General features: G+C 53.2%; 2 protein-coding genes across 2 annotated transcripts in view; both read right to left on the bottom strand.

Moving 5' to 3' along the window:
* The window catches only part of SYDE1 (synapse defective Rho GTPase activating protein 1), a 62,776-nt gene extending 49,464 nt beyond the window's left edge, over positions 1–13,312 (bottom strand). The window contains exons 1-3 of the mRNA XM_085534358.1: positions 11,936–13,312; positions 7,222–7,701; positions 2,415–2,429 (exon numbers count right to left, since the gene is read on the bottom strand). Of these exons, the coding sequence (XP_085390484.1) occupies positions 2,415–2,429; positions 7,222–7,701; positions 11,936–12,023 (583 nt within the window). The 5' untranslated portion in view covers positions 12,024–13,312. The remainder of the gene's footprint in view (positions 1–2,414; positions 2,430–7,221; positions 7,702–11,935) is intronic.
* A 5,470-nt stretch (positions 13,313–18,782) lies between these two features.
* Positions 18,783–26,329, bottom strand: part of LOC146751526 (macrophage mannose receptor 1-like) — a 15,392-nt gene continuing 7,845 nt past the window's right edge. Inside the window, exons 6-8 of the mRNA XM_085534356.1 lie at positions 25,465–25,610; positions 22,023–22,132; positions 18,783–19,106 (exon numbers count right to left, since the gene is read on the bottom strand). Coding sequence (XP_085390482.1) covers positions 18,959–19,106; positions 22,023–22,132; positions 25,465–25,610 — 404 coding nt within the window. The 3' untranslated portion in view covers positions 18,783–18,958. The remainder of the gene's footprint in view (positions 19,107–22,022; positions 22,133–25,464; positions 25,611–26,329) is intronic.

The following is a 26,329-nucleotide window of genomic DNA, read 5'->3' as shown; positions in this document are numbered from 1 at the left end:
CACAGTTGTGGCTGTAGGGGGAGAGAGAGAAAAGGTGAGTGAGGGGGATGGTGTTTAGGGTTGGGGTTGGGGTAGGGGTAGGGTAAGGCTGGGGTAGGGGTAGGGGTTAGGGTTGGGGTTTAGGGTTAGGTTAGGGTTAGGGGTAGGCGTTAAGGTTGGGGTTTAGGGTTAGGGTTAGGTTAGGGTTGGGGTTTAGAGTTAGGTTAGGGTTAGGGTTGGGGTAGGGGTAGGCATTAAGGTTGGGGTTTAGGGTTAGGGTTGGGGTTTAGGGTTAAGTTTGGGGGTTGGGGTTAGGTTAGGGTTAGGGGTAGGGTTAGGGTTAGGGTTAGGGTTAGGGTTAGGGTTAGGGTTAGGGTTAGGGTTAGGGTTAGGGTTAGGGTTAGGGTTAGGGTTAGGGTAGGGTTAGGGTTAGGGTTAGGGTTAGGGTTAGGGTTAGGGTTAGGGTTGGGGTTTAGGTTTAGGTTAGGGTTGGGATTAGGGTTGGGGTTTAGGGTTAGGTTAGGGTTATAGTTGGGGGTTGGGGTTTAGTGTTAGGGGGAGACCCAATGCTACCCAATAGAAGGGTTAGGGTTAAGGTAGGGTTAGGGTTTACGGTGAGAGTTGGGGTTAGGGTTGGCTTTAGGGTTAGGGTTGGTGGTTGGGGTTTAGTGTTAGGGAGCTGTGATGGGGGATAGAGAGGAGGTTTGGGGAGCTAGGGTTAGGGTTGGGGTTTAGAGTACAGTTTAGGGTTAGGGCTTAGGGTTAGTTTTAGGGGTTAGGGTTAGGGGTTAGGTTTTGGACTCAGGGTTTAGGTTTGGGGTTTGGGGTTTAGGTTCATGGACAGACGGCGCACGGTGCCGGGGGATTTCAGCTTGGTTATAGGGTGGGGGCTGCAGGGGGGAGATGGGGACACAGATGGGGTCACAGACTTGGCTGTACGGGAAGAGAGAGAGAGAAAGGTGAGTGAGGGGGATGGGGTTTAGGGTAAGGGTTGGGGTTTAGGGTTAGGTTAGGGTTAGGGTAGGGCAAGGGGTTAGGGTTGGGGGTTGGGGTTTAGGGTTAGGTTAGGGTTAGGGGTAGGGTTAGGTTAGGGTTGGGGTAGGGGTAGGGGTTAGGGTTGGAGTTTAGGGTTAGGGTTGGGGTTAGGGTTGGTGTAGGGGTTAGGGTTGGGGTTTAGGGTTAGGTTAGGGTTAGGGTTGGGGTTTGGGGTTTAGGGTTGGGGTTAGGGTTGGGGTTTAGGGTTGGGGTTTAGTGTTAGGTTAGGGTTAGGGTTGGGGGTTGGGGTTAAGGTTGGGGGTTGGTGTTTAGGATTAGGGTTGGGGTTTAGGGTTAGGGTTGGGCAAGGGGTTAGCGTTGGGGGTTGGGGTTTAGGGTTAGGGTTGGGGTTAGGGTAGGGGTTTATGGTTGGGGTTTAGGGTTAGGGTTGGGGTAGGGGTTAAGGTTGGGGGTTGGGGTTTAGGGTTAGGGTTGGGGTTTAGGGTTAGGGTTGGGGTTTGGGGTTTAGGTTCATGGACAGACGGCGCACGGTGCCGGGGGATTTCAGCTTGTTTAAGGGATGGGGGGCCTGGGGGCTGCAGGGGGGACATGGGGACACAGATGGGGTCACAGTTGTGGCTGTAGGGGGAGAGAGAGAAAAGGTGAGTGAGGGGGATGGTGTTTAGGGTTGGGGTTGGGGTAGGGGTAGGGTAAGGCTGGGGTAGGGGTAGGGGTTAGGGTTGGGGGTTGGGGTTTAGGGTTAGGTTAGGGTTAGGGGTAGGCATTAAGGTTGGGGTTTAGGGTTAGGGTTAGGTTAGGGTTGGGGTTTAGGGTTAGGTTAGGGTTAGGGTTGGGGTAGGGGTAGGCATTAAGGTTGGGGTTTAGGGTTAGGGTTGGGGTTTAGGGTTAAGTTTGGGGGTTGGGGTTAGGTTAGGGTTAGGGTTAGGGTTAGGGGTAGGGTTGGGGTTTAGGTTTAGGTTAGGGTTGGGATTAGGGTTGGGGTTTAGGGTTAGGTTAGGGTTATAGTTGGGGGTTGGGGTTTAGTGTTAGGGGGAGACTCAATGCTACCCAATAGAAGGGTTAGGGTTAAGGTAGGGTTAGGGTTGGGGTCAAGGTAGGGTCAGGGTTTACAGTTAGAGTTGGGGTTAGGGTTGGCTTTAGGGTTAGGGTTGGTGGTTGGGGTTTAGTGTTAGGGAGCTGTGATGGGGGATAGAGAGGAGGTTTGGGGAGCTAGGGTTAGGGTTGGGGTTTAGAGTACAGTTTAGGGTTAGGGCTTAGAGTTAGTTTTAGGGGTTAGGGTTAGGGGTTAGGGTTAGGGGTTAGGGGTTAGGTTTTGGGCTCAGGGTTAGGGTATGGTTAGGGGTTTGGGGTTTAGGTTCATGGACAGACGGCGCACAGTGCCGGGGGATTTCAGCCTGGTTATGGGGGGGGGGGGTGGGGGGGACATGGGGACACGGATGGGGTCACAGTCCTGGCTGTAGGGGAAGAGAGAGAGAAAGGGTGAGTGGAGCAGCTGCAGGTGAAGGGAGGGATTAGGGTTAGGTTAGGGTTAGGGTTGGGGTAGGGGTAGGCGTTAGGGTTGGGGTTTAGGGTTAGAGTTGGGGTTTAGGGTTAGGTTAGGGTTACGGTTGGGGGTTGGGGTTTAGGGTTAGGGTTGGGGGTTGGGGTTGGGGTTTGGGGTTTAGGGTTGGGGTTAGTGTTGGGGTTTAGGGTTGGGGTTGGGGTTAGGGTTAGGTTAGGGTTGGGGTTTAGGGTTAGGTTAGGGTTAGGGTTGGAGTAGGGGTAGGCATTAAGGTTGGGGTTTAGGGTTAGGGTTGGGGTTAGGGTTGGGGTTTAGGGTTAGGGTTGGGCTTTAGGGTTGGGGTTTAGGGTTAGGGTTGGGGTTAGGGTTGGGGTTTAGGGTTAAGGTTGGGGTTAGGGTAGAGGTAGGCGTTAGGGTTTGGGTTAGGGTTGGGGTTTAGGGTTAGGGTTGGGGTTAGGGTTGGTGTAGGGGTTAGGGTTGGGGTTTAGGGTTAGGTTAGGGTTAGGGTTGGGGTTTAGGGTTGGGGTTAGGGTTGGGGTTTAGGGTTGGGGTTTAGGGTTGGGGTTTAGGTTTAGGGTTGGGCTTTAGGGTTAGGGTTGGGGTTTAGGGTTGGGGTTTAGGGTTAGGGTTGGGGTTAGGGTTGGGGTTTAGGGTTGGGGTTAGGGTTAGGGTTGGGCTTTAGGGTTGGTGTTTAGGGTTAGGGTTGGGGTTAGGGTTGGGGTTTAGGGTTAAGGTTGGGGTTAGGGTAGGGGTAGGCGTTAGGGTTTGGGTTAGGGTTGGGGTTTAGGGTTAGGGTTGGGGTTAGGGTTGGTGTAGGGGTTAGGGTTGGGGTTTAGGGTTAGGTTAGGGTTAGGGTTGGGGTTTAGGGTTGGGGTTAGGGTTGGGGTTTAGGGTTGGGGTTTAGGGTTGGGGTTTAGGTTTAGGGTTGGGCTTTAGGGTTAGGGTTGGGGTTTAGGGTTGGGGTTTAGGGTTAGGGTTGGGGTTAGGGTTGGGGTTTAGGGTTGGGGTTAGGGTTAGGGTTGGGCTTTAGGGTTGGTGTTTAGGGTTAGGGTTGGGGTTAGGGTTGGGGTTTAGGGTTAAGGTTGGGGTTAGGGTAGGGGTAGGCGTTAGGGTTTGGGTTAGGGTTGGGGTTTAGGGTTAGGGTTGGGGTTAGGGTTGGTGTAGGGGTTAGGGTTGGGGTTTAGGGTTAGGTTAGGGTTAGGGTTGGGGTTTAGGGTTGGGGTTAGGGTTGGGGTTTAGGGTTGGGGTTTAGGGTTAGGGGTTGGGGTTAGGGGTTGGGGGTTGGGGTTTAGGGTTAGGTTATGGTTGGAGGTTGGGGTTAGGGTTTAGGGTTAGGGTTGGGGGTTGGGGTTGGGGTTTGGGGTTTAGGGTTGGGGTTAGGGTTGGGGTAGGGCAAGGGGTTAGGGTTGGAGTTTAGGGTTAGGGTTGGGGGTTGGAGTTTAGGGTTAGGGTTGGGGGTTGGGGTTTAGGGTTAGGGTTGGTGTTGGGGTTTAGGGTTAGGGTTGGGGTTTAGGGTTAGGTTAGGGTTAGGTTTGGGGTTTACGGTTAGGTTATGGTTAGGGTTAGGGTTGGGGTAGGGGTTAGGTTTGGAGTTTAGGGTTAGGGCAGGGCAAGGGGTTAGGGTTGGGGGTTGGAGTTTAGGGTTAGGGTTGTGGTTTAGGGTAGGGTTAGCGTTGGGGGTTGGGGTTTATGGTTAGGTTAGGGTTAGTGTTATGGTTGGGGTAGGGGTTAAGGTTGGGGGTTGGGGTTTAGGGTTGGCGTTGGGGTTTTGGGTTAGAGTTGGGGTTTGGGGTTTAGGTTCATGGACAGACGGCGCACGGTGCCGGGGGATTTCAGCTTGTTTAGGGGATGGGGGGCCTGGGGGCTGAAGGTGGACATGGGGACACATATGGGGCTGTAGGGGAAGAGAGAGAAATTATGAGTGGAGCAGCTGTGGATGAAGGGAGGGATTAGGGGTAGGGCTGGGGTAGGGGTAGGGGTTAGGGTTAGGGTTAGGGTTAGGGTTTAGGGTTAGGTTAGGGTTACGTTTGGGGGTAGGGGTTTAGGGATAGGGTTGGCTTTAGGGTTAGGGTTGGCTTTAGGGTTGGGGTTTAGGGTTAGCATTGGGGTTTAGGGTTAGGGGTTGGGGTTAGGGTTGGGGGTTGGGGTTTAGGGTTAGGTTAGGGTTAGGGTTAGGATTTAGGGTTAGGTTAGGGTTAGGGTTGGGGTTGGGGTAGGTGTTAGGGTTGGGGGTTTAGGGTTAGGGTTGGGGTTTAGGGTTGGGGTTAGGGTTGGGGTTTAGGGTTTAAGGTTGGGGTTTAGTGTTAGGGTTTAAGGTTGGGGTTTAGGGTTAGGGGTTGGGGTAGGGGTTGGGGTTGGGGTTAGGGTTTGGGTTTAGGGTTAGGGTACGGGTAGGGGTTAAGGTTGGGGGTTAGGGTTAGGTTAGGGTTAGGGTTGGGGTTTAGGGTTAGGGTTGGGGTTAGGGTTGGGGTTTTGGGTTGAGTTTAGGGTTGGGGTTTAGGGTTTGGAGGCTGTGATGGGGGATAGAGGAGGTTGGGTTAGGGTAGGGTTAGGGTTGGGGTTTAGGGTTAGTGTTTAGGGTTGGCTTTATGGTTACGGTTATGTTTGGGGTTAGGGTTAGCTTTATGGTTAGTGTTTAGGGTTGGCTTTAGGGTTAAGGTTTAGGGTTAGTGTTGGGGTTAGGATGCTGTAATAGGGTTAGGGTTAGGGTTTATGTTTAGTGTTTAGGATTGGGTTTAGGGTTGGGGTTTATGTTTAGGGTTGGGGTCAGGATGCTGTAATAGGGTTAGGGTTGGCTTTATGATTAGGGTTGGTGTTGGGGTCAGGATGCTGTAATAGGGTTAGGGTTAGGGTTAGGGTTTAAGGTTAGAGTTGGCTTTATGGTTAGTGTTTAGGGTTGGGGTTTATGTTTAGGGTTGGGGTTAGGATGCTGTAATAGGGTTAGGGTTGGCTTTATGTTTATGGTTAGTGTTGGGGTCAGGATGCTGTAATAGGGTTAGGGTTGGCTTTATGTTTATGGTTAGTGTTGGGGTCAGGATGCTGTAATAGGGTTAGGGTTAGGGTTTAAGGTTAGGGTTGGCTTTATGTTTATGGTTAGGGTTGGCTTTATGGTTAGTGTTTAGGGTTGGCTTTATGTTTAGGCTTGGTGTCAGGATGCTGTAATAGGGTTAGGGTTAGGGTTTATGTTTAGGGTTTAGTGTTGGGGTTTATGTTTAGGCTTGGTGTTAGGATGCTATAATAGGGTTAGGGTTGGGATTTATGTTTAGGGTTAGGGTTGGCTTTATGTTTAGTGTTGGGGTCAGGATGCTGTAATAGGGTTAGTGTTGGCTTTATGTTTAGGGTTTAGTGTTGGGGTTTATGTTTAGGGTTGGGGTTAGGATGCTGTAATAGGGTTAGGGTTGGGATTTATGTTTAGGGTTAGGGTTAGGGTTGGCTTTATGTTTAGTGTTGGGGTCAGGATGCTGTAATAGGGTTAGTGTTGGCTTTATGTTTAGGGTTTAGGGTTGGGGTTTATGTTTAGGGTTGGTGTTAGGACGCTGTAATAGGGTTAGTGTTGGCTTTATGTTTAGGGTTTAGTGTTGGGGTTTATGTTTAGGGTTGGGGTTAGGATGCTGTAATAGGGTTAGTGTTAGGGTTGGGATTTATGGTTAGGGTTAGGGTTGGCTTTATGTTTAGTGTTGGGGTCAGGATGCTGTAATAGGGTTAGGGTTTATGTTTAGTGTTGGGGTTAGGATGCTGTAATAGGGTTAGGGTTAGGGTTGGCTTTATGGTTAGTGTTTAGGGTTGGCTTTATGTTTAGGCTTGGTGTCAGGATGCTGTAATAGGGTTAGGGTTGGCTTTATGTTTAGGGTTTAGGGTTGGCTTTATGTTTAGGGTTGGGGTTAGGACGCTGTAATAGGGTTAGGGTTAGGGTTGGGATTTATGTTTAGGGTTAGGGTTAGGGTTGGCTTTATGTTTAGTGTTGGGGTCAGGATGCTGTAATAGGGTTAGGGTTGGCTTTATGTTTAGGGTTGGTGTTAGGAGGCTGTAATAGGGTTAGGGTTGGCTTTATGTTTATGGTTAGTGTTGGTGTCAGGATGCTGTAATAGGGTTAGGGTTGGCTTTATGTTTAGGGTTTAGTGTTGGGGTTTATGTTTAGGGTTGGGGTTAGGAGGCTGTAATAGGGTTAGGGTTAGGGTTTATGTTTATGGTTTAGTGTTGGGGTCAGGATGCTGTAATAGGGTTACGGTTAGGGTTTAAGGTTAGGGTTGGCTTTATGTTTATGGTTAGGGTTGGCTTTATGTTTAGGGTTTAGGGTTGGCTTTATGTTTAGGGTTGGGGTTAGGATGCTGTAATAGGGTTAGGGTTAGGGTTGGGATTTATGTTTAGGGTTAGGGTAAGGGTTGGCTTTATGTTTAGTGTTGGGGTCAGGATGCTGTAATTGGGTTAGGGTTAGGGTTAGGGTTTAAGGTTAGGGTTGGCTTTATGTTTATGGTTAGGGTTGGCTTTATGGTTAGTGTTTAGGGTTGGCTTTAGGATTAAGGTTTAGGGTTAGTGTTGGGGTTAGGATGCTGTAATAGGGTTATGGTTAGGGTTGGCTTTATGGTTAGTGTTTAGGGTTGGCTTTATGTTTAGGCTTGGTGTCAGGATGCTGTAATAGGGTTAGGGTTAGTGTTGGGGTTTATGTTTAGTGTTGTTGTTAGGGTTAGGGTTAGGGTTATGGTTAGTGTTGTTGTCAGGATGCTCTATTAGTGCCCATCACCCACCACCGTCCTGTTTCCTCCCAGCAGCCGGTTCCTGCTCCGTCCGTTTCCTCTCCTCGCTGCTCAGCTCAGTGGGATCCTCATCCTCAGGGATGGGGTTGTACCAAATCTCCCCTTCTCTCCCCGCCGCTCCCGGCTCCGTCTCATTGATCCCATTCATCTCATCCCGCCCCGTTCCTTTCCCTGCTGACAGCACCCACTGTCTGCTGCTCCGTTCCAGGCTCTGCAGATAAGCGCCGTGTCCTGGGCTCCGACCCGGCCCACAAAGTTCAGCTGCATCCGAATCCTCTTCTCCCTCGGTGCCTTCATCCCTATTAGGGTCCATAGGGGATAATGGGGCGCTTCCATCCTCCTCGTTGGGTTCCAGCCTTTCCAATGGGGTTTTAGGAGGATGATGATGGCTGGAGATGTGAACCCGGTTCTGTTTATGGGATGTCGGTGGTTCTGGGGACACGTCTGGGTCGGAACCGGGTTGATGATGGTCTGTAATAGGAATAAAGCTCAGCCCCTTTAATATCCAGACACCCAACAACCCCGATCCTGACCCCAACCAGCCTCCAAATGGGATTTCCTGTTGGTTCCAGCTGTGCTGCTTCATTCCCACCATTATTAAAGGGGGGGATGGGGAGGGCACAGCGGGGCCCCACTGCAGCCCCATAGGAATCAATGGGGATCCGGCCTCCTGTGTCCCCCCCCAAGGGTCCCTTATATGGGACAGGAGGGATATGGAGCTTATGGGGTGACACTGGGGTCCCTTATATGGGACAGGAGGGATATGGAGCTTATGGGGTGACACTGGGGTCCCTTATAGGGGGACAGGGGGCGTATGGGGCTGATGGGGAGACACTGGGGTCCTTTATAGGGGGACAGGAAGGACATGGGGCTGATGGGGTGATACTGGGGTCCCCTATAGAGGGACAGGAGGGACATGGGGCTCATAGGGTGACACTGGAGTCCCCTATAGGGGGACAGGAGGGATATGGGGCTGATGGGGTGACACTGGAGTCCCCTATAGGGGGACAGGAGGGATATGGGGCTGATGGGGTTCCCTATGGGGACAGGAGGGACTTTAGGGTGACATTGGGGTCCCTTATAGGGGGACAGGGGGGATATGGGGCTGATGGGGTGACACTGGGGTCCCCTATAGGGTGACAGGAGGGATATGGAGCTGATGGGGTGACACTGGGGTCCCTTATAGGGGGACAGGAGGGATATGGGGCTGATGGGGTTCCCTATGGGGACAGGAGGGATTTTAGGGTGACACTGCAATCCCCTATAGGGGTTCAGGAGGGACATGGGGCCGATGGGGTTCCCTATGGGGACAGGAGAGACTTTAGGGTGACACTAGGGTCCCTTATAGAGGGACAGGGGGTCTGGGGGGGAAGGGGGGACACTGGGGTTCCTTATAGGGGGAGAGGAGGGACATGGGGCTGATGGGGTGACACTGGGGTCCCTTATAGGGGGACAGGGGGGATATGGGGCTGATGGGGTGACACTGGGGTCCCTTATAGGGTGACAGGAGGGACATGGGGCTGATGGGGTTAAACTGGGGACCCTTATATGGGGACAGGAGGGATATGGGAGGGAAGGGGGGACACTGGGGTCCCTTATAGAGGGACAGGAGGGACATGGGGCTGATGGGGTGACACTGGGATCCCCTATAGGGTGACAGGAGGGATATGGGGCTGATGGGGTTCCCTATGGGGACAGGAGGGACTATAGGGTGACACTGGGGTCCCTTATAGGGTGACAGGAGGGACAAGGGGCTGATGGGGTGACACTGGGGTCCCCTATAGAGGGACAGGAGGGATATGGGGCTGATGGGGTGACATTGGGGTCCCTTATAGAGGGACAGGAGGGATATGGAGCTTATGGGGTGACACTGGGGTCCCTTATATGGGACAGGAGGGATATAGGGCTGATGGAGAGACACTGGAGTCCATTATAGGGTGACAGGAGGGATATGGGGCTGATGGGGTTCCCTATGGGGACAGGAGGGATTTTAGGGTGACACTGCAATCCCCTATAGGGGTTCAGGAGGGACATGGGGCCGATGGGGTTCCCTATGGGGACAGGAGGGACTTTAGGGTGACACTGGGGTCCCCTATAGAGGGACAGGAGAGACATGGGGGGGAAGGGGTAACATTGGTGTCCCCTATAGGGGGACAGGAGGGATATGGAGCTTATGGGGTGACACTGGGGTCCCTTATAGAGGGACAGAAGAAACATGGGGTGATGGGGTGAAACTGGGGTCCCCTTTAAGGGGACAGGAGGGACACGGAGCCAATAGGGTGACACTGGGGTCCATTACAGAGGGACAGGAGAGACATGGGGGGGAAGGGGGGACACTGGGGTCCCTTATAGGGGAACAGAAGGGATATGGGGCTGATGGGGTGACACTGGGGTCCCTTATAGGGGGACAGGGGGGATATGGGGCTGATGGGGTGACACTGGGGTCCCCTATAGAGGGACAGGAGGGACATGGGGTCGATAGGGTTCCCAATGGGGACAGGAGGGACTTTAGGGTGACACTGGGGTCCCTTATAGAGGGACAGGAGGGACATGGGGCTCATAGGGTGACACTGGAGTCCCCTATAGGGGGACAGAAGGGATATGGAGCTTATGGGGTGACACTGGGGTCCCTTATAGGGGGACAGGGGGGATATGGGGCTGATGGAGTTCCCTATGGGGACAGGAGGGATTTTAGGGTGACACTGCAATCCCCTATAGGGGTTCAGGAGGGACATGGGACGATGGGGTTCCCTATGGGGACAGGAGGGACTTTAGGGTGACATTGGGGTCCCTTATAGGGGGACAGGAGGGATATGGGGGGTAGGGGGGACACTGGGGTCCCTTATAGGGGGAGAGGAGGGACATGGGGCTGATGGGGTGACACTGGGGTCCCTTATAAGGGGAAAGGAGAAACATGGGGTGATACTGAGGTCCCTTATAGGAGGACAGGGGGGACATGGGGGGGAAGGGGTGACACTGGGGTCCCTTATAGGGGGATGGGGGGACATGGGGCTGATGGGGTGACACTGGGGTCCCTTATAGGGGGACAGGAGGGACATGGGGCCGATGGGGTTCCCTATGGGGACAGGAGGGACTTTAGGGTGACACTGGGGTCCCTTATAGAGGGACAGGAGGGATACAGGAGGGAAGGGGTGACAGTGGGGTCCCTTATATGGGGACAGGAGGGATACAGGAGGGAAGGGGGGACAGTGGGGTCCCTTATATGGGGACAGGAGGGATACAGGAGGGAAGGGGGGACAGTGGGGTCCCTTATAGAGGGACAGGAGGGACATGGGGCTCATAGGGTGACACTGGAGTCCCCTATAGGGGGACAGGAGGGATATGGGGCTGATGGGGTGACACTGGGGTCCCTTATAGGGGGACAGGGGGGATATGGGGCTGATGGAGAGACACTGGAGTCCATTATAGGGTGACAGGAGGGATATGGGGCTGATGGGGTGACACTGGGGTCCCCTATAGGGGGACAAGAGGGATATGGGGCTGATGGGGTTCCCTATGGGGACAGGAGGGACTTTAGGGTGACACGGGGGTCCCCTATAGAGGGACAGGAGGGACATGGAGGGGAAGGGGTGACACTGGGGTCCCTTATATGGGGACAGGAGAGATATAGGGGGGAAGGGGGGACAGTGGGGTCCCTTATAGAGGGACAGGGGGTCCGGGGGAGAAGGGGGGACACTGGGGTCCCCTATAGAGGGATAGATGGGATATGGGGCTGATGGGGTGACACTGGGGTCCCTTATATGGGGACAGGAGGGACATGGGGCTGATGGGGTTCCCTATGGGGACAGGAGGTACTTTAGGGTGACACTGTGGTCCCCTATAGAGGGATAGGTGGGATATGGGGCTGATGGGGTGACACTGGGGTCCCTTATATGGGGACAAGAGGGAACCAGGGCTGATGGGGTGACACTGGGGTCCCTTATAGGGGGACAGGGGGGATATGGGGCTGATGGGGTGACACTGGGGTCCCCTATAGGGGGACAGGGGGGATATGGGGCTGATGGGGTGACACTGGGGTCCCTTATAGGGGGACAGGGGGGATATGGGGCTGATGGGGTGACACTGGGGTCCCCTATAGAGGGACAGAAGGGACATGGGGTCGATAGGGTTCCCAATGGGGACAGGAGGGACTTTAGGGTGACACTGGGGTCCCTTATAGAGGGACAGGGGGGACATGGGGCTCATAGGGTGACACTGGAGTCCCCTATAGGGGGACAGAAGGGATATGGGGCTGATGGGGTGACACTGGGGTCCCTTATATGGGGACAGGGGGAATATAGGGGGGAAGGGGGGACAGTGGGGTCCCTTATATGGGGACAGGAGGGATATAGGGGGAAAGGGGGGACAGTGGGGTCCCTTATAGAGGGACAGGAGGGACATGGGGCTCATAGGGTGACACTGGAGTCCCCTATAGGGGGACAGGGGGGATATGGGGCTGATGGGGTGACACTGGGGTCCCCTATAGAGGGACAGGAGGGACATGGGGAGAAGGGGTAACATTGGTGTTCCTTATAGGGGGACAGGAGGGACATGGATCTAATGGGGTTCCCTATAGGGACATTATGGCCCCAAAGACGCCCCCCCCCCCAATTTAATCCCATAGCCCCATGGAATCCCATAGCCCCATATAATCCCATAGCCCCATATAATCCCATATCCCCTATATCATCCCATATCCCTTTACCTCCATTTTTCCCATCCAGTTTCTTCCTACGCGTCCGGTCCCGGCCCCGTAACCGAGACAAGGTTCTTTTCAGCAGCGGTTCCGCCATGACCCGGCCCGGAACCTTCAACCGGGTCCGGTCCGTTTCAATCCCTTCCCCACAGCCGGGGCCTGGGCCGGTTTAGTTCCCGTTTACTTTAGATCCCGTCCCTTTCAACCCGGTTCGGTTCGGTACCTTCAGCCCAGTTCTCAACCCGTGTTAACTGGGCCCAGTCCTTTCAATACGGTTCGGTCCTTTGGGCCCGGTTCGGTCCTTTGGGCCCGGTTCTGTCCTTTGGGTCCGGTTCTGTCCCTTTGGGCCCGGTTCGGTCCCTTTGGGCCCGGTTCTGTCCTTTGGGTCCGGTTCTGTCCTTTGGGTTCGGCTCCGTTTCCACAGCTCGATCCCTTCGGCCCAGCTCCTCCCCCCCCCTCTTCAAACCCGGTTCGGTCGGTCCGGTTCGTTTCTCGGCCCGTTTCTGGTTCTTTTAACCCGGTTCTGTCCCCGTTTCGAACCGGGTCCGGTTCCGTCACCGCAGTAAATCGAACCTTAAAGCTACAAGCCCCCCCCCCCCCGTCTCTCTCTTCAAACCCGGTTCGGTCGGTCCGGTTCGTTTCTCAGCCCGTTTCTGGTTCTTTTAACCCGGTTCTGTCCCTGATTCGATCCCGGTCCGGTTCCGTCACCGCAGTAAATCGAACCTTAAAGCTACAAGCCCCCCCCCCCCCCCGTCTCTCTCTTCAAACCCGGTTCGGTCGGTCCGGTTCGTTTCTCAGCCCGTTTCTGGTTCTTTTAACCCGGTTCTGTCCGTGTTTCGAACCGGGTCCGGTTCCGTCACTGCACTAAATCGAACCTTAAAGCTACAAGCTCCCCCCCCCGTCTCTCTCTTCAAACCCGGTTCCGTCGGTTCCGTCGGTTCCGTCGGTCCGGTTCGTTTCTCGACCCGTTTCTGGTTCTTTTAACCCGGTTCTGTCCGTGTTTCGATCCCGGTCCGGTTCCGTCCCTGCAGTAAATCGAACCTTAAAGCTACAAGCCCCCCCCTCCCGTCTCTCTCTTCAAACCCGGTTCGGTCGGTCCGGTTCGTTTCTCGGCCCGTTTCTGGTTCTTTTAACCCGGTTCTGTCCCCGTTTCGATCCCGGTCCGGTTCCGTCACTGCACTAAATCGAACCTTAAAGCTACAAGGCCGCCATCCCGTCGTCCCACATTCCTCAGATACCAATGGGAACTGCCGGGAGTTCCGGGCCGGAACCAACAACCCGGTACCACCAACCGGTACCACCGACACCGACAGAACCGCCCCCATCCCGACCATAGAACGACCAGAACCACCCAACCCCGAGATGGGCCCGGAGGGATGGGGAGCGGCGGGGGGGGGGGGGGGGGAAAAAAGGGGGGGGGGGGGGTTGGGGTCTGGGGGTTTATTGAGGGTTTAAAGGGGGAATATGGGGGGATTTGGGGGGTCTGGGGGGGTTTAATGAGGGTTTAAAGGGGGGATATGGGGAGATTTGGGGGGCTTTGGGGGGGACTTGGAGGGTTTTGGGGGTCTGGGGGATTTATTGAGAGTTTAAGGAGGGGATATGGGGGGTTTGAGGGGGATTTTGGGGGTCTGGGGGGGTTTATTGAGGGTTTAAAGGGGGAATTGGGGGGCTTGGGGGGGATTTGGGGGGTCTGGGGGGTATTTAGGGTTTAAAGGGGGAATATTGGGGGATTTGGGGGGGCTGGGGGGGTATTTAGGGTTTAAAGGGGGAATTTGGGGGGATTTGGGGGGGCTGGGGGGTTTATTGAGGGTTTAAAGGGGGAATTTGGGGGGGTTTTGGGGGTCTGGGGGTGTTTATTGAGGGTTTAGGGGGGGATATGGGGGGTTTGAGGGGGATTTTGGGGGAGATTTGGGGGGTTTTGTGGGTCTGGGGGTGTTATTGAGGGCTTAAAGGGGGGATTTGGGGGCCCTTGAAGGTCTGGGGGGGTATTTAGGGTTTAAAGGGGGAATATGGGGGGTCTGAGGGGGATTTTGGGGGAGATTTGGGGGGGTTTGGGGGGGTCTGGGGGTGTTTATTGAGGGTTTAAGGGGGGGATGTGGGGGGTTTGAGGGGGATTTTGGGGGGTCTGGGGGGTTTATTGAGGGTTTAAAGGGGGGATATGGGGGGATTTGGGGGGGCTGGGGGGGTTTAATGAGGGTTTAAAGGGGGAATTTGGGGGGATTTGGGGGGTCTGGGGGGGTTTATTGAGGGTTTAAAGGGGGAATTTGGGGGGGGTCTTGGGGGTCTGGGGGGGTTTATTGAGGGTTTAAAGGGGGGATTCGGAGGGGTTTTGGGGGTCTGGGGGGGTTTATTGAGGGTTTAAAGGGGGAATATGGGGGGATTTGGGGGGTCTGGGGGGGTTTAATGAGGGTTTAGGGGGGGGATATGGGGGTTTGAGTGGGATTATAGGGGTCTGGGGGGGTTACTGAGAGTTTAAAGGGGGGATATGGGGCGATTTGGGTGGCTTTGGGGGGGACTTGGAGGGTTTTGGGGGTCTGGGGGTGTTTATTGAGGGTTTAAAGGGGGGATATGGGGGCTTTGAGGGGGATTTTGGGGGTCTGGGGGTGTTTATTGAGGGTTTAGGGGAGGGATATGGGGGGAATTGGGGGTGATTTGGGGGTCTGGGGGGGTTATTGAGGGTTTAAAGGGGGGATATGGGGGGTTTGAGGGGGATTTGGGGAGAGATTTGGGGATCTGGGGGGGTTTATTGAGGGTTTAAAGGGGGGATATGGGGGGAATTGGGGGGGCTGGGGGGTTTATTGAGGGTTTAAAGGGGGGATTTGGGGGTCTGGGGGGGTTTGGGGGGGAATTGGAGGGTTTTGGGGGTCTGGGGGATTTATTGAGAGTTTAAGGGGGGGATATGGGGGGTTTGAGGGGGATTTTGGGGGTCTGGGGGTGTTTATTGAGGGTTTAAGGGGGGGATATGGGGGGTTTGAGGGGGATTTGGGGAGAGATTTGGGGGTCTGGCGGGGTTTATTGAGGGTTTAAAGGGGGGATATGGGGGGATTTGGGGGGTCTGGGGGGGTTTATTGAGGGTTTAAAGGGGGGATATGGGGGGATTTGGGGGGTCTGGGGGGCTTTAATGAGGGTTTAGGAAGGGGATATGGGGGTTTGAGGGGGATTTGGGGGGAGATTTGGGTGGTCTGGGGGTGTTTATTGAGGGTTTAAAGGGGGGGTTGGGGGGGATTTTGGGGGTCTGGGGGGTTATTGAGGATTTAAAGGGGGGATATGGGGGGTCTGAGGGGGATTTTGGGGGAGATTTGGGGGGTTTGGGGGGGTCTGGGGGTGTTTATTGAGGGTTTAAAGGTGGGATATGGGGGGTTATGGGGGGATTTGGGGGGTCTGGGGGTGTTTATTGAAGGTTTAGGGGGGGATATGGGGGGTTTGAGGGGGATTTTGGGGGTCTGGGGGGGTTTATTGAGGGCTTAAAGGGGGGATATGGGGGGTTTGAGGGGGATTTGGGGAGAGATTTGGGGGTCTGGGGGGGTTTATTGAGGGTTTAAAGGGGGGGATATGGGGGGATTTGGGGGGGCTGGGGGGTTTATTGAGGGTTTAAAGGGGGAATTTGGGGGGGTCTTGGGGGTCTGGGGGGGTTTAATGAGGGTTTAAAGGGGGGATATGGGGGGTTTGAGGGGGATTTTGGGGGGTCTGGGGGGTTTATTGAGGGTTTAAAGGGGGGATATGGGGGGTTTGAGGGGGATTTGGGGGGAGATTTGGGGGGTCTGGGGGGGTTTATTGAGGGTTTAAAGGGGGGATTCGGGGGGATTTGGGGGGGCTGGGGTGTTTATTGAGGGTTTAAAGGGGGAATTTGGGGGGGTCTTGGGGGTCTGGGGGTGTTTAATGAGGGTTTAAAGGGGGGATTTGGGGGTCTGGGGGGGTTTGGGGGGACTTGGAGGGTTTTGGGGGTCTGGGGGATTTATTGAGAGTTTAAGGGGGGGATATGGGGGGTTTGAGGGGGATTTTGGGGGTCTGGGGGGTTTATTGAGGGTTTAGGGGAGGGATATGGGGGGAATTGGGGGTGATTTGGGGGTCTGGGGGGGTTTATTGAGGGTTTAAAGGGGGGATATGGGGGGTTTGAGGGGGATTTGGGGAGAGATTTGGGGGTCTGGGGGGGTTTATTGAGGGTTTAAAGGGGGGATTCGGGGGGGTTTTGGGGGTCTGGGGGGGTTTATTGAGGGTTTAAACGGGGGATTTGGGGGGATTTGGGGGGTCTGGGGGGGTTTAATGAGGGTTTAGGGGGGGGATATGGGGAGTTTGAGGGGGATTTTGGGGGGGGGTTGGGGGGGTTTTGGGGGTCTGGGGGTGTTTATTGAGAGTTTAAAGGGGGAATATGGGGGGGTGTGGGGGGTCTGGGGGTGTTTATTGAGGGTTTAAAGGGGGGTTTGAGGGGGATTTTGGGGGGACTTGGGGGATTTAGGGGGTTTGGGGGGTTATTGAGGATTTAAAGGGGGGTTTGGGGGGGATTTTGGGGGTCTGGGGGTTTATTGAGGGTTTAGGGGGGGGATATGGGGGGTTTGAGGGGGGATTTGGGGGCGGATTTGGGGGATTTTGGGGGTCTGGGGGTGTTTATTGAGGGTTTAGGGGGGGATATGGAGGGTTTGAGGGGGATTTTGGGGGAGATTTGGGGGGTTTTGGGGGTCTGAGGGGGTTTAATGAGGGTTTAGGGGGGGGTATTGGGGGGGACTGGGGGGTCTGGGGGGTTATTGAGGATTTAAAGAAGGGATATGGGGGGTTTGAGGGGGATTTTTGGGGGGATTTGGGGGATTTTGGGGGTCTGGGGGTGTTTATTGAGGGTTTAGGGGGGGATATGGGGGGATTTGGGGGGTCTGGGGGTGTTTATTGAGGGTTTAAAGGGGGAATTGGGGGGCTTGGGGGGGATTTAGGGGGTCTGGGGGGGTATTTAGGGTTTAAAGGGGAAATATTGGGGGGTTTGGGGGGGATCTGGGGGTCTGGGGGGGTTTAATGAGGGTTTGGGGGGGATATGGGGGGTTTGAGGGGGATTTTGGAGGGGATTTGGGGGGTTTGGGGGGTCTGGGGGGGTTTATTGAGGGTTTAGGGGGGGATATGGGGGGTTTGAGGGGGGATTTGGGGGTCTGGGGGTGTTTAATGAGGGTTTAGGGGGGGGATATGGGGGGTTTGAGGGGGATTTTGGGGGGGATTTGGGGGGTTTTGGGGGTCTGGGGGGTTTATTGAGGGTTTAGGGGGGGATATGGGGGGTTTGAGGGGGGTTTTGGGGGTCTGGGGGGTTATTGAGGGTTTAGGGGAGGGATATGGGGGGAATTGGGGGGGATTTGGGGGTCTGGGGGGTTATTGAGGGTTTAAAGGGGGAATATGAGGGGTTTGAGGGGGATTTGGGGGGAGATTTGGGGGTCTGGGGGTGTTTATTGAGGGTTTAAAGGGGGGTTTGGGGGGGATTTTGGGGGTCTGGGGGGTTATTGAGGATTTAAAGGGGGGATATGGGGGGTTTGAGGGGGATTTTGGGGCGGATTTGGGGGAATTTGGGGTTCTGGGGTGTTTATTGAGGGTTTAAGGGGGGATTTGGGGGGGGGATTTGGGGGGTTTGAGGGGGATTTTGGGAGAGATTTGGGGGGTTTTGGGGGTCTGGGGGGGTTTAATGAGGGTTTAGGGGGGGATTTGGGGGGGACTGGGGGGGCTGGGGGGTTTATTGAGGGTTTAAAGGGGGAATTAGGGGGTTTGAGGGGGATTTTGGGGGGGATTTGGGGGGTTTGGGGGGTCTGGGGGTGTTTATTGAGGGTTTAAAGGGGGGATATGGGGAGATTTGGGGGGCTTTGGGGGGGACTTGGAGGGTTTTGGGGGTCTGGGGGGGTTTAATGAGGGTTTAAAGGGGGGATTCCGGGGGTCTGGGGGGGTTTATTGAGGATTTGAAGGGGGGATTTGGGGGGTCTGAGGGGGTTTATTGAGGGTTCAGAGGGGGAATATGGGGGGATCTGGGGGGGACTGGGGGGCTGGGGGGTTTATTGAGGGTTTAAAGGGGGGAATTGGGGGGTTTGAGGGGGATTTTGGGGGGCTTTGGAGGGTTTTGGGAGGTCTGGGGGGGTTTAATGAGGGTTTAAAGGGGGGATATAGGGGGTTTGAGGGGGATTTTGGGGGAGATTTGGGGGGTTTTGGGGGTCTGGGGGGGTCTTCACACTCATTTATTACATACAGTGTTGGCTGAGTCCCAAAAAACCCTAAAAACTGCTACATAGGATGGAAAAACTTCATCCCAAAGCGCCGTGATATGAATACATCAAGACAAGGTATATAGGGGATATATTGGGGGGGGGTCTTAAGGGGTCCCCCCCCCCATTTAGGGGGTCTTCTCGCATGCCCATGGCTGCCCCTCGCACACCCAATGCATTTGGCTGCTGCAGGGGGAATTGGGGGGTTTGGGGGGGTTTAATGAGGGTTTAAAGGGGGGATAAGAGGGGTTTGAGGGGGATTTGGGGGGAGATTTGGGGGGTTTTGGGGGTCTGGGGGGTTATTGAGGGTTTAAATGGGGGATTCAGGGGGTCTGGGGGGTTTATTGAGGATTTGAAGGGGGGATTTGGGGGGGTTTTGGGGGGTCTGGGGGGGTTTATTGAGGGTTTAAAGGGAGAATTTGGGGGGTCTGTGGGGGTTTATTGAGGGTTCAGAGGGGGAATATGGGGGGATCTGGGGGGGACTGGGGGGCTGGGGGGTTTATTGAGGGTTTAAAGGGGGGAATTGGGGGTTTGAGGGGGATTTTGAGGGGCTTTGGAGGGTTTTTGGGGGTCTGGGGGGGTTTAATGAGGGTTTTAAAGGGGGGATAAGGGGGATTTGGGGGGTTTTGGGGGTCTGGGGGGGTCTTCACACTCATTTATTACATACAGTGTTGGGTGAGTCCCAAAAAACCCTAAAAACTGCTGTATAGGATGGAAGAACTTCATCCCAAAGCGCCGTGATATGAATACATCAAGCCAAGGTATATAGGGGATATATTGGGGGGGGGTCTTAAGGGGTCCCCCCCCCCATTTAGGGGGTCTTCTCGCATGCCCATGGCTGCCCCTCGCACACCCAATGCATTTGGCTGCTGCAGGGGTAGTCGTACCACATCCCATCCATCCTTATCACTGCGCAGTTCTCCCTGCGCCCCCCATTGGGCTCGTTCCATTGCCATGAACTGGAATAGAAACATGGGGGGGGGTGACACAGACCCCTATGTGCCCCCCCCATTAACCCTTATCACCCCCATTAACCCTTATCAAAACCCCATTAACCCTTATCACCCCCCATTAACCCTTATCACCCCCCCATTAACCCTTACACCCCCCTAATAACCCTTATCACCCCCATTATCCCTTATCACCCACATTAACCCTTATCACCCCCCATTAACCCTTATCACCCCCCCATTATCCCTTATCATCCCAATTATCCCTTATCACCCCCCATTATCCCTTATCACCCCCCCATTAACCCTTATACCCCCATTATCCCTTATCACCCCCCATTATCCCTTAATCACCCCCATTATCCCTTATCACCCCATTATCCCTTATCACCCCCATTAACCCTTATCACCCCCCCATTATCCCATCATCACCCTTATTATCCCTTATCACCCCCCATTATCCCTTATCACCCCCATTAACCCTTATCACCCCCATTAATCCTTATCACCCCATTATCCCTTATCACCCCCATTAACCCTTATCACACCCCCTCCCCCCCCATTAACCCTTATTACCCCCATTAACCCTTATCACACCGCCATTATCCCTTATCACACCCCCATTATCCCTTATCACCCCCATTATCCCTTATCACACCCCCATTAACCCTTATCACCCCCATTAACCCTTATCACCCCCCCCATTAACCCTTATCACCCATTATCCCTTATCTCCCCCCCATTAACCCTTGTTCACCCCCCCATTAACCCTTATCACCCCATTATCCCTTATCACCCCCATTAACACTTTATCACCCCATTTTCCCTTATCACCCCCATTATCCCTGTATCACCCCCCCATTAAACCCTTATCACCGCCCCATTAACCCTTATCACCCCCCATAACCCTTATCACCCATTATCCCTTATCACCCCCCATTAACCCTTAGCACCCCCCATTATCCCTTACATCACCCCCCATTAACCCTTATCACCCCCATTATCCCTTATCACCCCCCCATTTATCCCTTATCACCCCCATTTATCCCTTATCACAACCCCATTATCCCTTATCACCCCCCATTAACCCTTATCACCCCCCATTAACCCTTATCACCCCATTGTCCTTATCACCTCCATTAACCCTTACCACCCCCCCATTAACCCTTATCACCCCAATTATCCCTTATCACCCCATTATCCCTTATTGCCCCCATTAACCCTTATCACCCCCATTAACCCTTATCACCCCCATTAACCCTTATCACCCCATTGTCCCTTATCACCCCCATTATCCCTTATCACACCCCTATTATCCATTATCACCCCCCATTATCCCTTATCACAGCTCCATTATCTCTTATCACCCCCATTAACCCTTATCACCCCCCATTATCCCTTATCACCCCCATTATCCCTTATCACCCCCATTATCCCTTATCACCCCCCCATTACCCCTTATCACCCCCATTAACCCTTATCACCCCCCCATTACCCTTATCACCCCATTAACTCTTATCACCCCCATTAACCCTTATCACCCCCATTATCCCTTATCACACCCCCATTAACCCTTATCACACCCCATTAACCCTTATCACACCCCCATTAACCCTTATCACACCCCATTAACCCTTATCACACCCCCTCCCCCCCATTAACCCTTATTACCCCCTTTATCCCTTATCACAACCCATTAACCCTTATCACCCCCCATTATCCCTTATCACCCCCCCATTATCCCTTATCACACCCCCATTAACCTTTATCACCCCCATTATCCCTTATCACCCCCATGATCCCTTATCACACCCCCATTAACCCTTATCATACCCCCATTAACCCTTATTACCCCCTCCCCCCCATTAACCCTTATCACCCCTCCATTAAACCCTTATCACCCCCCATTAACCCTTATCACCTCCCCATTAACCCTTATCAGACCCCCCCATTAACCCTTATCACCCCCATTATCCCTTATCACCCCATTATCCCTTATCACCCCCCATTATCCCTTATCACACCCCCATTATCCCTTATCACCCCCATTAACCCTTTTCACCCCCCCATTATCCCTTATCACCCCATTAACCCTTATCACCCCCATTAACCCTTATCACACCCCCTCCCCCCCATTATCCCTTATCACCCCCATTATCCCTTATCACCCCCATTAACCCTTATCACACCCCATTATCCCTTATCACCCCCATTATCCCTTATCACCCCCATTATCCCTTATCACCCCCCATTAACCCTTATCACCCCCATTAACCCTTATCACCCCCATTATCCCTTATCACCCCCCCATTATCCCTTATCACCCCCATTAACCCTTATAACCCCCATTAACCCTTATCACCCCCCATTAACCCTTATCACCCCCATTATCCCTTATCACCCCCCTATTAACCCTTATCACCCCCATTATCCATTATCACACCCCCTCCCCCTCCCATTATCCCTTATCACCCCCCATTAACCCTTATCACCCCCATTAACCCTTATCACCCCCCATTAACCCTTATTACCCCCATTATCCCTTATCCCCCCCCATTATCCTTATCACCCCATTAACCCTTATCACCCCCATTATCCCTTATCACCCCCCCATTAACCCTTATCACCCCCCCATTATCCCTTATCACCCCCATTATCCCTTATCACCCCCATTATCCCTTATCACCCCCCCATTATCCCTTATCATCCCCATTATCCCTTATCACCCCCATTATCCCTTATCACACCCCCATTATCCCTTATCACACCCCCATTATCCCTTATCACCCCCATTAACTCTTATCACACCCCCTCCCCCCCCATTAACCCTTATTACCCCCATTAACCCTTATCACCCCCATTAACCCTTATCACCCCCATTATCCCTTATCACCCCTTATCCCCCCTTATCCCCCCTTATCTCACCTTAATTTTTGGGTTAAAACGGCCCCATTTGCTCTTTTCCAGGTCCCCTCCTGCTCTTCGTCCCTGATCCCCAACCACGAGGGGCTGCTCATCCTGCTCCGGATGTGAGCCTGGGGGGGGGGGGGGGGGGCGTGGTGATAAGGGGGTATATGGACCCCCCCCCCCCGACCCTATAAGGACCCATAGGGTTAATAGGGGGCAGCCAAGTAGTTCCCAATGCTGTATCCCCAATTGAGGGGGATTTGGGGGGGTCTGGGGGGGTTTTATTGAGGGTTTAAAGGGGGATTTGGGGGGTTTGAGGGGAATATGGGGTGATTTGGGGGGGCTCTGGGGGTTATTGAGAGTTTAAAGGGGAAGATTTGGGGGATTTGAGGGGGATTTGGGGGGGATTTGGAGGGATTTGGGGGTCTGGGGGGTTTATTGAGGGTTTAAAGGGGGAATATGGGGGGATATGGGGGGGATTTGGGGGGGGTCGGGGGTCTGGGGGTGTTTATTGATGGTTTAAAGGGGGTATATGGGGGGTTTGAGGGGGATTTGGAGGTTTATTGAGGGTTTAAAGGGGGAATATGGGGGGATATGGGGGGTTTGAGGGGGATTTTGGGGGTCTGGGGGGGTTATTTAGGGTTTAAAGGGGGATATGGGGGAATTTGGGGGGGACTTGGGGGGGTTTGGGGGTCTGGGGGAATTTATTGAGGGTTTAAAGGGGGATTTGGGGGGATTTGGGGATCTGGGGGGGGTTATTGAGGGTTTAAAGGGGGGATATGGGGGATAGGGGGGGATTTGGGGAGGATTTGGGGGTCTGGTTGGGGGTTATTGAGGGCTTAAAGGGGATATATGGGGGATTTGGGGGGATTTGGGGGGTTATGGTGGTCTGGGGGGGTTTATTGAGGGTTGAAAGGGGGGGATATGGGGGGTGTGGGGGATGGACGTGGTGATAAGGGGGTATATAGACCCCCCCCCCCCCGACCCTATAAGGACCCATAGGGTTAATAGGGGGCAGCTAATCCCATTGCCAGGTAGGTCCCAATGCTGTATCACCCATTTGAGGGAGATTTGGGGGGGTCTGAGGGGGGGGGTTATTGAGGGGTTAAAGGGGGAATATGGGGGGATTTTGGGGGGCTCTGGGGGTTTATTGAGGGTTTTAAGGGGAAATATGGGAGGATATGGGGGGGATTTGGGGGGGTCGGGGGTCTGGGGGGGTTTATTGAGGGTTTAAAGAGGGGATATGGGGGGGTTGGGGGGATTTGGGGGGTTTTGGGGGTCTGGTCGGGGGTTATTGAGGGCTTAAAGGGGGTATTTGGGGGATTTGAGGGGGATTTGGGGTGGATTTGGGGGGATTTGGGGGTCTGTGGGTGTTATTGAGGGTTTAAAGGGGGGATATGGGGGGATATGGGGGGGATTGGGGAGGATTGGGGGTTTATTGAGGGTTTAAAGGGGGTATATGGGGGATAGGGGGGGATTTGGGGGGGGTTTTGGGGGTCTGGTCGGGGGTTATTGAGGGTTTTAAAGGGGGATTTGGGGGATTTAAGGGGATTTGGGGGTCTGGGGGGTTTATTGAGGGTTTAAAGGGGGGATATGGGGGATTTGAGGGGGATTTTGGGGTGGATTTGGGGGATTTGGGGGTCTGTGGGTGTTTATTGAGGGTTTAAAGGGGGTATATGGGGAGTTGGGGGATTTTGGGATCTGGGGGGTGTTTATTGAGAGCTTAAAGGGGGATATGGGGGGTTATGGGGGGGATTTGGGGGGATTTGGGGGTCTAGGGGGGGTTTATTGAGGGTTGAATTGGGGGATATAGGGGGTGTGAGGATGGACGTGGTGATAAGGGGGTATATAGACCCCCCCCCCCGACCCTATAAGGACCCATAGGGTTAATAGGGGGCAGCCAAGTAGTTCCCAATGCTGTATCCCCCATTTGAGGGGGATTTGGGGGGGGTCTGGGGGGGTTTATTGAGGGTTTAAAGGGGGATTTTGGGGGGTTCTGGGGGTTTATTGAGGGCATAAAGGGGGGATATGGGGGGTTTGAGGGAGATTTTGGGGGTCTGGGGGGGTTATTTAGGGTTTAAAGAGGGAATATGTGGGGATTTGGGGGGTCTGGGGGGTTTATTGAGGGTTTAAAGGGGGATTTGCGGGGGATTTGGGGGGATTTGGGGGTCTGGGGGTTTCATGATGGTTTAAAGGGGGATATGGGGGGATTTGGGGGTCTGGGGGGGTTTAGGACATGGGTATAGGATCTAGATGGGATTATGGTGCTGGATTAGGGTCAGATATAGGATCTAGATGGGATTATGGTGCTGGATTAGGGTCAGATATAGGATCTAGATGGGATTATGGTGCTGGATTAGGGTCAGATATAGGATCTAGATGGGATTATGGTGCTGGATTAGGGTCAGATATAGGATCTAGATGGGATTATGGTGCTGGATTAGGGTCAGATATAGGATCTAGATGGGATTATGGTGCTGGATTAGGGTCAGATATAGGATCTAGATGGGATTATGGTGCTGGATTAGGGTTGGTTATAGGATATAGATGGGATTATGGGCTGGATTAGGGTCAGATATAGGACATGGATGGGATTATGGTGCTGGATTAGGGTCAGATATAGGATCTAGATGGGATTATGGTGCTGGATTAGGGTTGGTTATAGGATCTAGATGGGATTATGGGCTGGATTAGGGTCAGATATAGGACATGGATGGGATTATGGTGCTGGATTAGGGTCAGATATAGGATCTAGATGGGATTATGGTGCTGGATTAGGGTTGGTTATAGGATCTAGATGGGATTATGGTGCTGGATTAGGGTCAGATATAGGATCTAGATGGGATTATGGTGCTGGATTAGGGTCGGTTATAGGATCCTAGATGGGATTATGGTGCTGGATTAGGGTCAGATATAGGATCTAGATGGGATTATGGTGCTGGATTAGGGTTGGTTATAGGATCTAGATGGGATTATGGTGCTGGATTAGGGTCAGATATAGGATATATATGGGATTATGGTGCTGGATTAGGGTTGGTTATAGGATCTAGATGGGATTATGGTGCTGGATTAGGGTTGGTTATAGGATCTAGATGGGATTATGGTGCTGTATAGGATATATATGATTATAGATATCCTATATGATATATAGGATTATAGGATATGGATGGTTATAGGATCTAGATGGGATTATGGTGCTGTATTATGGCTGGTTATAGGATCTATATGGGATTATGGTGCTGTGTTAGGGTTGGTTATAGGATCTAGATGGGATTATGGTGCTGTATTATGGCTGGTTATAGGATCTATATGGGATTATGGTGCTGTGTTAGGGTTGGTTATAGGATCTAGATGGGATTATGGTGCTGTATTAGGGCTGGTTATAGGATCTATATGGGATTATGGTGCTGTATTAGGGCTGGGCTGTTGTATAGGATTCGGGGCCGTGTTTTGGGGTCACCTTCTCTTCGGGTCCATCCACCTCCAGCAGTTTGGCCCCATGGGCTGAGCAGGATCCTTGTGCCCCATCCCAAGTTTCGGCCTTATTGGAGTAGAAATAACACGACCCCATAAAGTAGCTCCAACCATGGGGGCAAATGGGGCAACCTGGGAAGGGAACACAACGGGGTTAACCCCAAATACAGCCCCCAGACCCCATTAAATGGGGGCAGCCTGTCTGATAGTGGGATTTGGGGCTGGATTAGGGCTAAGTTTAGTCCTATAAGAGTATAGGGACCTTATTTAGGGTTCTACTGAGCTTCGGCCCTATTGGGGTTTGGGTTGAGTCTTGTGTATATGGGGCTGCAATGGGGTTTAGGGTTGGAGTATGGGGTTGAATTAGGGTAAACTGAAACCCTTTAGGATTGTGATTGGATTAAGGGGTTAAAACCTAATGGGGTTTATTTAGGGTTTGTTTAGGGTTTGTTAGGGTTTATTTAGGGTTTATTTAGGGTTTATTTAGGGTTTGTTTAGGGTTTATTTAGGGTTTATTTAGGGTTTGTTTAGGGTTTATTTAGGGTTTATTTAGGGTTTGTTTAGGGTTTATTTAGGTTTGTTTAGGGTTTATCAGGGTTTATTCAGGGTTTATTTAGGGTTTGTTTAGGGTTTATTCAGGGTTTATTCAGGGTTTATTTAGGGTTTGTTTAGGGTTTATTCGGGGTTTATTTAGGGTTTATTTAGGGTTTATTAGAGTTTTATTCAGGGTTTATTCAGGGTTTATTAGGTTTATTTAGGGTTTATTCAGGGTTTATTCATGTTTTATTAAGGGTTTATTTAGGGTTTATTTAGGGTCTGTTTAGGGTTTATTTAGGGTTTATTTAGGGTTT

Source organism: Coturnix japonica, unplaced genomic scaffold (genome assembly GCF_054131305.1).
Source record: "Coturnix japonica strain WE unplaced genomic scaffold, WE-NBRP24 Scf081, whole genome shotgun sequence".
Classification (NCBI taxonomy): domain Eukaryota; kingdom Metazoa; phylum Chordata; class Aves; order Galliformes; family Phasianidae; genus Coturnix; species Coturnix japonica.
This window is presented reverse-complemented; position numbering and strand designations above follow the sequence as displayed.